Source organism: Myxine glutinosa, chromosome 11 (genome assembly GCF_964187855.1).
Source record: "Myxine glutinosa chromosome 11, kmMyxGlut1.1, whole genome shotgun sequence".
NCBI classification, from domain to species: Eukaryota; Metazoa; Chordata; class Myxini; order Myxiniformes; family Myxinidae; genus Myxine; species Myxine glutinosa.
Window position 1 is genome coordinate 25078021 of NC_136271.1, and position 12515 is coordinate 25090535.

The following is a 12515-nucleotide window of genomic DNA, read 5'->3' on the forward strand; positions in this document are numbered from 1 at the left end:
GCCTCGTCCATCTCCTCGGTCCAGGCAATGTCGTGCTTGGCTGGCTTACCCCTGAGGGCCTCGTACAGGGGGCGCATGAGTTGGGCGGCACGAGGCATGAACCGCTGGTAGAAGTTTACCATACCCAAAAACTCCTGCAGGGCCTTGATGAAGCGGGGGCACGGGAAGCTTTTAACGGCCTCCACCTTGGTCGGCAGCGGAACGGCCTCGCGCTTCGTGATGTGGTGTCCCAGGAAGTCGACGGCAGCCACGCCAAACTGGCATTTCGCCGGGTTGATGATGAGGCTGTGCTGGCTGAGGCGCTCAAAAAGCATGTGCAGGTGAAGGAGGTGCTCCGCCCGGGAAGTGCTGGCGATGAGAATGTCATCCAGGTAGACGAACAGAAAGGTGAGATTGCGCAGCACACTGTCCATCAGCCGCTGGAAGGCCTGGGCCGCGTTCTTCAGGCCGAACGGCATTCAGAGGAACTTGAAGAGGCCAAAGGGTGTAATTACAGCCGTCTTCGGAACGTCGGCCGGCCGGACAGGTACCTGGTGGTAGCCCCAAATAAGGTCGACCTTGGAGAAGATCACCCGCCCCGCCAAACGGGTGGAAAAGTCCTGAATATGCGGTATCGGGTACCGGTCGGGGGTGGTGGCGTCGTTGAGGCGGCGATACTCGCCGCACGGTCGCCATCTGCCACCCGGTTTGGGTACGATGTGCAGGGGCGAGGCCCACGCGCTGTTCGAGCACCGCACAATGCCCAACCGCTCCAGCGCGTCGAAATCCGCCTTTGCCACGGCGAGTTTGGCAGGGTCGAGGCGACGAGCCCTGGCATAGACCGGTGGACCAGAGGTCAGGATGTGGTGTTCGACGCCGTGTTTGACGGCGACGGCCGAAAACGTCGGCAGCGTGAGGGCGGGGAACTCAGCGAGGAGGCGGGTGAAGTCGTCCGCGGCCGGGAGTGCGCAGGCTAGCTTGGTCGGTGCGGAGCCGCTCAACGAACAAGCGAGGGAGCTGAAGGTCTCTGCGTTGACGAGCCGACGACGTTTTTCGTCAACCAAAAGTCCGTGGGCGCAAAGAAAATCCACACCCAACAAAGCCATGGGCACGTTCGCCGTGACGAAATCCCACTCGAAACGCTGGCACCCGAAGCAGAGTGTGACGCTGCGTGAACTGAAGGTGCGGATAGAGGAGCCGTTTGCGGCGACCAAGGCGGGGCCGCAAAGCGCGGCCTGCTTGTCCTGCCCCGAGGCGGGTATAACGCTCACCTGAGCTCCCGTATCACACAGGAAACGTCGCCCGGACGCGGTGTCCGTGATGAACAAAAGGTTGCCGGAATGGCCGGCGCTCATGGCAGGAAGCAAGCGCCGGCCTGGTCGTTTCCCGACCCGCCGAAAGTGCACGGTGGGTGACACGTTCTGGCCTTCTGCCCGAACCTGGCGTGGTAGTAGCACACTGTCCGCCCCGGTGGTGGCCGCGGCGCCGGTCGTGGCGAGTGCGGCCGCAAGGGGCGCTGAATCGGCCAGTGGCAGCGCCGGTCGTGGCGAGGGTGTTGCCTCGGCCGGACCAGGGATCCAGGCGGCCGCTCCGAAGTGCCCCCCGGCTGAGAAAAATTTGTCGGCTTCCTTAGCCAGGGCGCGAGGGTCCTTGATTGTCGAGTTAGCCAAAACTAAGCGTACCTGCCCGGGTAGCTATCGGAGAAACAGCTCGCGAAAGAGGAAATCTGGGCGGTGTTCGCCGAGCAGGGAGAGCATGTGGTCCATGCGCTCGGATGGTCGAGCCTCCCCGAGCTCAGGCAGATCGAGGAGCTGTCGCGCGCGTTCGGCCTCAGTGAGGTCAAACGTACCGAGGAGTAGTCGTTTGAGTGCGCCGTACTTGTCGTCGGTCGGTGGGCTCCGTAGAAGGCTCAAGACCCGGGAGGCGGTGGCGGCGTCTAGCGCGGAGACCACATGGTGGAAGCTTGTCTCGTCCGCCGTGATGTGCCGCAGAGCGAACTGGGACTCCGCTTGGGCAAACCAGACGGCCGCGTGCGATTCCCAGAAGCCAGGGAGTTTCAAAGCAACGGTCTACGGCCAAGTTTCAAGTTTCAAAGCCCACATCGACTCCATTGCCGTGTTCGTAAAAGAGGTCACCAATGTGGAGCTGTGCTCCCACGTCGAACTCCAACAATATGGACGCGACCACGAGCCGAGTTTCACAGAGCTGTTTATTCCGAGCTCGGCACGAATGCACTGAAAATGGCTACGCCGAGCGGCAATATATCTTTCAAATTCAAACAGTAAGCCACGCCTCTCAACGGGGCGTGGTATGCAATCCGAGTGACCGCCCGCTGATTACGTCACCGGCCGGTACAAGAGAATTGTGTCCGGTAACCGCTACATATTTATCTTTTCTTCTTATTTCGGCTTATCTTCCTGTTACTGTTGTATTTGACGCTTGAGTGAATGACAGTCAGAAACAACTTAATTTACGTTTAGCGGCTTCTTAATGTCAGAAAAAATTGAATATGTAATGTCTTTGTTAGTTTGTTATAAAGATGCGGATACGCAGATAGTATGAAGTACTATCTGTATTCCAGGCCACGGCAACATACGCCTCACTCGACTCCGCCCACAGCGGCCTCACTCGGCTCCGCCCACAGCGGCCTCCATCGACCCGCCCACAGCGGCCTCACTCAGCCGTTCACAGCACTATCTATCTATAATTCCAGTAATCTCTGTGTGTATGTGTGTGTGTATGTGTGTGTGTGTGTATGTGTATGTGTATGTGTGTGTGTGTGTATGTGTGTGTGTCTGTGTGTCTGTGACCGCTGTTTCTCGACAACCACGGGTCCGATATACTTGAAACTTGCCAGGTATATTGCTGGGGACCTGAGGATGTGCCTTTTCAAGGTTTCATATTAATCGGACAAGTAGTTACCGAGCTATGGCGATTTATTTACCAAACTCCGCAAGCCGTTCGCTTTGGCTTTGCGAATTGGACCAAACCATTTCATGTAAATAGAGGGGGGGGATTGTCACCGTACTCGCAAGCCGTTCGCTTTGGCTTTGCGAATGAACCAAACCATTTCATGGACCAAACCATTTCATGTAAATAGAGGGGGGGGGGGGGGATTGTCACCGTACTCGCAAGCCGTTCGCTTTGGCTTTGCGAATGGACCAAACCATTTCATGTAAATAGAGGGGGGGGGGGGATATAATTTTAGATATATATATAGTACGGGCATGCCCTAGTATGGACAAAAACGATATACAGTACAGTATAGTGTGGCGGACACGAAAGCCCACTGGCGTGGTGACATCATTCCGCGCACCAAGTGGGCGGCGGCCACGCCCGAGGGGTAGGCGTGGCCTGAGGATATACACGGGGCACGCAGCCCGGAGCGCGCTAGTGTTACAGTGAGCTCCTGACATAAAGACGCTTATAAGTTACCGCTTGTCCGCTTCTTCCTTGCTCGCAAGCAGCGCGCGTAACGCCGCGCTTTACTGGTGACCCTCGACATTGGATCTGCCGGAGCGATCCTTCCACACACGACGCCATTGCCATGGCCAACGACGCAATGTCGATTAAACTTCCCGAATTTTGGGAGGCCCAGGACAAAGTCTGGTTCGTCCAAGCCGAAGCCCAATTTCAGCTTCGGCGCCTCACCGGTGACGACACGCGCTACTGCCACGTCGTCGCCTCCCTCGGGCCCGGCACGGCTGCTCGAGTTGTGTCCGTCCTTCGCCACCCACCGGACGGCCACAAGTACGAGGCACTCAAGCGGCTACTCCTAGCCACGTTCGGCCTCACGGAAGACGCACGGGCCGACCGCCTCCTGGATCTCCCCGAGCTCGGCGACACGCGCCCGCCGGTCCGAATGGACCATATGCTGTCACTGTTGGGCGACGAAGCCCCCGGTTCTCTATTCCGGGCGCTTTTCCATCGCCAACTTCCAGCGCAGGTTCGCCTCGCGTTGGCCGGGACCGTGCTAACGGAACCCCGAGCATTGGCAGCCGAGGCGGACAGGTACTTCGCGGCTTCGGACACGTGGGCGAGAGTCAGCGCGGCCGTCACGGACCTCGAGTCTGATGCTGCTGATGATGCTAATCCACAGCATCAGCTTACACAGCATACGCAGCATGCTGATACGCACCTCGTGACCGCCGCCACGCCCCGCCCACCGCCGCGGCGAAAACCGCCACCGCGGGGAAAACCGCCAACTCCACCGGCCTGGCGGAGCCAGCCGCACTCCTCCAGCTCCACCACCTGGTGCTGGTTCCACGCCAAATTCGGCCACGAGGCTCGGCAGTGTCATCCGCCATGCTCCTTCAACAGGTCGGGAAACGCCCGGGCCGGCGCTCAATAGTGGCGATGAGCGCCGGCCGTTCGAGCAGCCTGCTGTTCATAACGGACACCTTATCCGGGCGCCGTTACCTGTGTGACACGGGAGCGCAGGTGAGTGTCATTCCCGCCGGTACGTCAGACAAGCACGCCGCGGGCGGGGGCCCCGCGCTGCTTGCCGCGAACGGGACGCCCATCCGTACGTACGGAAAACGCTGCCTCTCTCTGCGGTTCGGAGGGCAGGTTTTCCGATGGACGTTCGTCACCGCCGACGTGCCCATGGCACTGCTTGGCGCGGACTTCCTGTGTGCTAATGGGCTCCTGGTCGACGTAAAGCGCAGACGTCTTGTCCAGGCCGAGACGTTCAGCTCGCTCGCTTGTGCGCTGCCCAGCTTGTCGAGCAGCTTAACGAGCGGCTCGCCGAGCGGCTTGCCAAGCGGCTTGCCGAACGGTTCGGTTCCGGCCACGTTGATCTGTACGCTTCCGGCAGCGGACGAATTCACCCGCCTCCTCGCCGGCTTCCCGGCCCTCACGCGGCCCACCTTCTCGGCGGGGGCCATCAAGCACGGGGTGGCCCATCACATCCCCACCGTCGGGCCACCGGTCTACGCCCGGGCACGCCGCCTCGAGCCGAAAAAGCTGGCGGTGGCAAAAGCGGCGTTCGCTACCCTGGAGCGACTCGGCATCGTTCGGCGCTCGGAGAGTGCTTGGGCGTTGCCGCTGCACATCGTGCCGAAGCCCGGCGGGGGATGGCGACCGTGCGGGGACTATCGCCGTCTCAATGACGCCACCACTCCCGACCGCTACCCCGTCCCCCACATTCAGGACTTTTCCGCCTGTTTGGCGGGCATGTCCTTCTTCTCGAAAGTGGACCTCATACGCGGCTACCATCAGGTCCCCGTCAGGCCGGAGGACGTCCCGAAGACAGTGGTCATCACGCCATTCGGACTCTTCGAGTTCCTGCGGATGCCCTTCAGTCTGAAGAATGCGGCTCAGGCGTTCCAGCGACTGATGGACAGCGTCCTGCGCGACTTGGATTTTGTCTACGTCTACCTGGACGATATCCTCGTCGCCAGCGCGTCCCGCGAAGAGCACCTACGCCACCTCCGCACGCTCTTCGAACGCCTGGGCCAGCATGGCCTGATTGTGAACCCCGCAAAGTGCCGGTTCGGCGTCGCCGTAATCGATTTTCTGGGGCACCATGTCACCAGGCACGGAGACGTCCCCCTGCCGGCCAAGGTGGAGGCGGTGAAGGGGTTTCCGCGCCCCCACACGATCAGAGGGCTGCAGGAGTTCCTGGGCATGGTGAACTTTTACCATCGGTTCCTGCCCCGTATCGCCCACCTCCTGCGCCCCCTGCACGAAGCTCTCCGAGGTAAGCCGGGCAAAGGCGACGTTACCTGGACCGAGCAGATGGACACGGCGTTCACGGGCGCGAAGCTCGCCTTGGCTAACGCCACCATGCTCGCACACCCGGCGCCCGATGCACCGATCGCCCTCACCACCGACGCCTCAGACTACGCGGTGGGCGCGGTGCACAAGCAATGGGTGTGTGGAGCTTGGCAACCGCTGGCGTTCTTTAGCCGGCAGCTTCGCCCGCCCGAACGCCGTTACAGTACCTTCGACCGCGAGTTGCTCGGGCTTCACTTGGCGGTCAGGCACTTCCGCCATCTGCTCGAGGGCCGTGCGTTCACGGCCTTCGTCGACCACAAGCCGCTGATCTTCGCGATGGGCAAGGTCACCGAGCCGTGGTCGGCCCGGCAGCAGCGTCACCTCTCGGCCGTGTCCGAGTACACGACGGACATCCGGCACCTCGTGGGGAAGGACAACCCGGTGGCGGATTGCCTTTCCCGGGCCGTCGCCCACGCAGTCCACCTCGGCATCGACTATGCCCGGATGGCAGTGGACCAGGCTGCTGACCCCGACGTCCAGGCCTTGCGGACCGCCGTCACGGGCCTCCGCGTCACCGAGGTGCCGTTCGACGGCGCGGGCGCGGCCCTCTTGTGCGACGTCTCCCTCAGGCGGCCTCGCCCCATCGTGCCCGCGGGCTGGCAGCGCCAGGTGTTTGACGCCATCCACGGCCTGTCCCACCCGGGCGCGAGGGCCTCCCAAAGGTTGATCGCCGACAAGTTCGTCTGGCATGGCCTCTGGAAGGCCGTCCGCGGCTGGGCCAGGACGTGCCTCGCGTGCCAGCGCGCCAAGGTGCACCGGCACACCCAGGCCCCGTTGGCCCCGTTCACGGTGCCGGAACGCCGGTTTGACCATGTCCACGTGGACCTGGTGGGACCTCTGCCCCCCTCGCGGGGTTTCACCCACGTCCTCACCATGGTGGACCGCACCACCCGGTGGCCGGAGGCCGTGCCCTTGGCGTCGACGACGGCGGCGGACGTCGCGCAGGCTTTCATCGCCACCTGGGTCGCCCGGTTCGGCGCCCCCTCAGACATCTCATCCGACCGCGGCCCCCAGTTCACCTCGGAGCTCTGGGGAGCGGTCGCGCAGGGGCTCGGGGTCCGGCTGCACCGAACCACGGCCAACCACCCCCAGGCTAATGGCCTGTGTGAGCGATTTCACCGCTCATTGAAGGCCGCGCTCCGGGCCACCCTCCGCGACGGCGGCTGGGTCGACAGGCTCCCCTGGGTCCTGCTGGGCCTCCGGACGGCGCCCAAGGAGGACCTGCGCACATCCGCGGCGGAGTTGGTCTTCGGGCAACCGCTGCGGGTGCCGGGCGAGTTCCTCCCCGACTCCACGGCACCATGGTCCGCTCTGCAAGAGACCGCCCAGAGGTTCGCCCCGGTGCCAACGGCATGCCACGGGCACCCACCGACGCACGTCGCCCAGGAGCTTCGCACGGCGGAGTCCGTCTTCGTCCGCCACGATGCCCATCGGACACCACTGCGGCCCCCGTACGACGGGCCTTTCCGCGTGCTGGAGACCGGGGCGAAGCACTTCACCCTGGACATCGGCGGTACTCCTGACCGCGTTTCTGTAGACCGCCTCAAGCCGGCCCACCTCGACGTGGACCATCCACCGCCAGTGGCCCGACCCCCGCGTCGGGGCCGCCCCACTGCGGGCGGACCCCCGGCACCGCCCAGCCCCGCCGCCCCCTGGTCCTGCCCCCATCCCAGGGGCAGCCAGGGGCATCCCACCTGGCATCCCTGCACCCCGGACGCCGCCGATCGCCAGGGGGCGCTTCGGCCGGGTCATCCGTTTGCCCCGCAAACTGGCCCTCCAGGTGCGCGGGAATTCTGGGGGGGCGCGTGTGGCGGACACGAAAGCCCACTGGCGTGGTGACATCATTCCGCGCACCAAGTGGGCGGCGGCCACGCCCGAGGGGTAGGCGTGGCCTGAGGATAAACACGGGGCGCGCAGCCCGGAGCGCGCTAGTGTTACAGTGAGCTCCTGAAATAAAGACGCTTATAAGTTACCACTTGTCCGCTTCTTCCTATTCCTTGCTCGCAAGCAGCGCGCGTAACGCCGCGCTTTCATAGCATATTTCATACGGGTTATGACAAATATTGGTGGATGCGTTGCTTCGGTGACAAGAAGAAGCCGATTTGATTTTGGTTGAGGTCCGAATCCAGACTGGCCTATCAGTGGGATACAAAACGTAAAGTATTCAACCTGGTGGAGGTATGCACCTTTACTTGGTCCCAAGTCGAAGCATCTTGATGCTGGATGAATCCCCACTAAGCCTCTCAAAATTAGAGAGCAAGTAAGTAACTCAAGAGAGTCGACAATTTTCGATTTAAAACAATCTTTAAGAGCGATCAGTTTCTCCTCTTCCTGTAGTTTGTTTACAAAATTATCGGCAGGCAAATATGGCCGCCGGAGCACTTCCGCTGGCTTCACTTCCTCACTCACAGCATCATCGGCCCTCCAGGTTTATTATAAGATCTCAGTGGCCTTTATTTGTAATTACTGTATTTTTTATTCATTCATTGCCAACTTTAAGTTTTCCTGTTCGTGGTGGGAATTTATTTATTAAGTATGCAAATAATGTACAGCGGCATTTTTAAAGTGACTTCTCTATTTTATAAAGAAGAAGAAGAAGAAGAAGAATCACTTTTAAATTAAATTATAGTAATCTGAATGAATAATTTCTGACATGAAACCTGTCGTTATATTTGGACATAACAACCATTTTATTTACGACTGAACGATATACACTTTCAAGATCATCAGTGAAATTCCCACCCGGACCTGTGTTTACTGGTTTCGCTTGGGCCCGTGAGTTTTATTGGAATTATTGGCGCCATGCGGTGGAGGCAACATCGCCTCACGATTCATTGTTTCTCCTTGTGTCGTGTTTCCCCGTTTCATGCTTTTAACAGGGTGAGTTAAGGGGAGAGTTGAACACTCTCTTAAACACGTGGTTTTTATCATCTCTTATAGTTATAATAAAATGTGTAAAATAATCGGATGTCTGCCATGCTGCTATAAATGAATGCTTTTGCTTTGTCCACCATCGGCCTTGGCCTTGTAGAGACCGGGCCAGAGCTTTCTGTTGACATCAACGCTCTTGCTTATTATGAGATGTAATATGTATGTTTCTCTGCTGTTTAATTGATTGTATTGTTATTGCGTCTGCGATTATCAAAGCCATTGCTTGTTTTCTTCCTCTCCTTCTTCTTCTTCTTCTTCCTCTTCTTCTACTTCTTCTTATGCTTCTGCTTCTTCTTCTTCTTATGCTTCTTCTTCTTCTTCTTCTTCTAATGCTTCTGCTTCTGCTTCTTCTTATGCTTCTTCTTCTTCTTATGCTTCTGCTTCTTCTTCTTCTTATGCTTCTGCTTCTTCTTCTTCTTCTTCTTCTTATGCTTCTGCTTCTTCTTCTTCTTATGCTTCTGCTTCTTCTTCTTCTGCTTCTGCTTCTTCCTCTTCTTCTTCTTCTTATGCCTCTGCTTCTGCTTCTTCCTCTTCTGCTTCTTCTTCTTCTGCTTCTTCTTCTTCTTCTGCTTCTTCTGCTTCTTCTTCTTCTTCATATAATGGAGCGGATGTCCGTATGTCCGTATTTCACCCATTGGTTGGCCAGCTGACCTGACTCCACCCATAAATGTAACCTGAAAAACCCAGAGGACCCAAAATCTCAACACCCCGAAGACCCTTCCCCCCTCAACACCCCGAAGATCCCCCCCCTCAACACCCCGAAGACCCTCCCCCGCCCTCAACACCCCCGAAGACCCTTAAAGACACCGAAGACCCAAACAACCCAGATGACCAAAAAGACCCTGAAGGCCCAAAATACCATGAAGATCCAAAAGATTCCGAAGACACAAACAACCCAGATGACCAAAAAGACCCTGAAGACCCAAAATATCCTGAAGATCCAAAAGATCCTGAAAGACCCAAGAGAACCAAAAGACCCTGAAGATCCAAAATATTGAAAAGACCTCAAATAATGAAAAGACCCCAAAAACCAAAAAGACTGAAAAGACCCCAAAGACTGAAAAGACCCTGAATACCCTGAAGATCCAATTTAAGACCCTTAAAGGGGAACCCAAACACAATCATTTTTTTCTGAAAAACCATTGGCAATCATTAATCACGGCCTAATTTGAAGGATTTTTTAAAATTTATTTGCCAATCACAAAGTGCCCAAAAAAACCCCTCACAAAGTGCCCAGACTGTCGACTTTCGAGATTGTCAGTGACGTCACATTGTGAACTCTGTGTGATCATGCCAGTGACGGTACATAGAGAAACGGTGCTTTGCGAGCTCGGATTCCGATACTGATTGGGTATGATGAAGGGGGGCATGTGGGGTGGTCGTGGGTATTGTTAGCTAGGGTGACTGTTGATGGGGGATTGTGGGGGGATGGTGTGGGTTGTCATAGGTATTGTTAGTCAGGGTGATGCTTGATTGGGGATTGTGAGAGGATGGTGGAGGGGAGGGGAAAGAGGGGTGTGGGTTGGTTGAGGGTATTGTTAGCTCGGGTGACGTTTGATGTTTTTTTGGAAAATCGATTTGCCTCAAAAACCAAGGACACCTAAGTTGAACAGACATCAGCAAGAGCAATATTACCAAAGGAAATCAGCAAGAAATCCAAGTCCAAGCAGTTGTGTCAGCAGAAAATATCCGATGGCAGAAAAATGTGTTGCGCACTTGGAACATGATCACCCCGTAGGGTCGTCCATAGGGCGGGTAGTCTGCTAGTATTAACAACTAGAGGTGTACCTGGCGTTGCCCTGTGTTCTAGTCATGTTGGCATGTTGAAGAAATCAAATTATGTTTCTTTTCTATCTTTCAGTGGGGGCCTAAAACTCTTCCCTACTCACACTAAGGAATGGGGTTGGGGATCATTTAATATTACCTTTTACATTTTACATATCACGCTCGCGCACAGGCGCATACGCACACACGCACACATTTTCTCACACGCACACATTTTCTCACACGCACACATTTTCTCACACGCACACATTTTCTCACACGCACACATTTTCTCACACGCTCACACGCACACATTTTCTCACACGCACACATTTTCTCACACGCACACATTTTCTCACACGCACACATTTTCTCACACGCACACATTTACACACACACACACACACACACACACACACACACACACACACACACACACACACACACACACACACACACACACACACACAGTCCCTCACACCCACAGTCCCTCACACACACACACAGTCCATTACACACACACAGTCCATTACACACACACACACACACACACACACACACACACACACACACACACACACACACACACACACACACACACACACAAACACACACACACACACACACACACACACACACACACAGTCACGCGCGCACACAGCCACACATCTCTTTTATACTAGTATAAATGACGAATAATTTATTTTTATGCCTTCGCTCCTGATGGTGGCCTGAGGCATTGTTTTTGGGTTGTACGTCCGTCCGTACGGGCTAAACCTCGTTTTTCTCAACAACCACATGTCAGATTGAGACTAAACTTTGAGGGAAGCATTCACACCCATGTAGAATGTTTAAAAAAAAAAGATAATTGTGATGTCATCGATCACGTGGTATGTATGGCAGCAATATTGGATTAAACTCAAATGATTAATAAATAAATAAATTCTCGGAAACTGCTTATTGGAAACATTTGAAACTTCGCACATTGTTTTCTCCGAATGGGGAACAAAAGCATGATAATGATGACATCATTAGTGAAGTGGTATACCAGCCATAAATATTTTAATCGAATGCTTATCCTAAAAATCTGAAATTGCATGCACATGATCAATGACCCATTTGTATTGAAATATTACATTTATGACAGCACAGATCACATGGTTTTGCAGCCATATTGGATTTAATCTAAAACCTTTAAAAAAAACATCTTCTCCCAAACCACCAAAGCGCTGGACTCAAAACTTTATGTGTGTCATCGACTCGGCATTGTGATTAAAAGTTGATCACGAAAACGTCATCAGTCGCATGGTGTGGCAGCCATATTGGATTGAAGGAAAATCTATATATATAAAACACAGTTTGTGTGTGTGTGTGTAATGTTACCGATAGACTCCTAAACGGAGAGGCTCACGTACTTGATATTTGGCACAGACATGGCCATTGAGCCTGGGAAGAACATGGCCGACCTAAAAATTTATTTCATAATATTTTTTTACCATATTTTTACCTCAGCGCATTTCAGCGAGAAATATTATGACCGGAATCTGACCGGAGGCAGAGCAGCGCGCTGATTCGCTCAGAGCGATCACGTGATGTTCCTTGCCGCCATTAACTCAGTTACGCGTTCGCACGTATTTCAGAGCGAAAAGCGATTGCGTTTTTTCACATTTCAGCGAGGAACATTGCCATTCACACCACATAGGTTTTTTTTCCTTTCATCTTTAGATCCATATTTTTTGCCATAACGTAGCGCATTATGGCTCTCTCGAGCTCGAGTTAGCCAATCACCTGGGAGCATGAGGCCACGTTGGCCACGCCCACGACACGACGCAGAGTTGCAATCGATCGCTCAGAGCGATCACGTGATGTTCCTTGCCGCGCGATTGCGTTTTTTCACATTTCAGCGAGGAACATTGCCATTCACACCACATAGGTTTTTTTTTCTTTCATCTTTAGATCCATATTTTTTTCAGCGAGGAATATTATACACGGATTCTGACCGGTGGCAGAGCTGCGCGCTGATTCGCTCAGAGTGATGACGTGATGTTCCGAATAAGCACAAT

The 12515-nt window shown here is 55.2% G+C and overlaps 1 protein-coding gene across 4 annotated transcripts in view; it reads left to right on the top strand.

Annotated features, from left to right (window-relative positions):
- The first annotated feature begins 8324 nt into the window (after positions 1 to 8324).
- METTL17 (methyltransferase like 17) overlaps positions 8325 to 12515 on the top strand; it is a 131057-nt gene continuing 126866 nt past the window's right edge. For 3 of the 4 annotated variants that reach the window (XR_010986296.2, XM_078786500.1, XM_078786503.1), the window contains exon 1: positions 8325 to 8637. Coding sequence is in view for 2 of the 4 variants with exons in the window: in XM_078786500.1 (XP_078642626.1) it covers positions 8560 to 8637 (78 nt within the window). In the remaining 2 variants the exon portion in view is untranslated. The remainder of the gene's footprint in view (positions 8638 to 12515) is intronic. The other variant, XM_078786502.1, reaches the window with a different exon arrangement.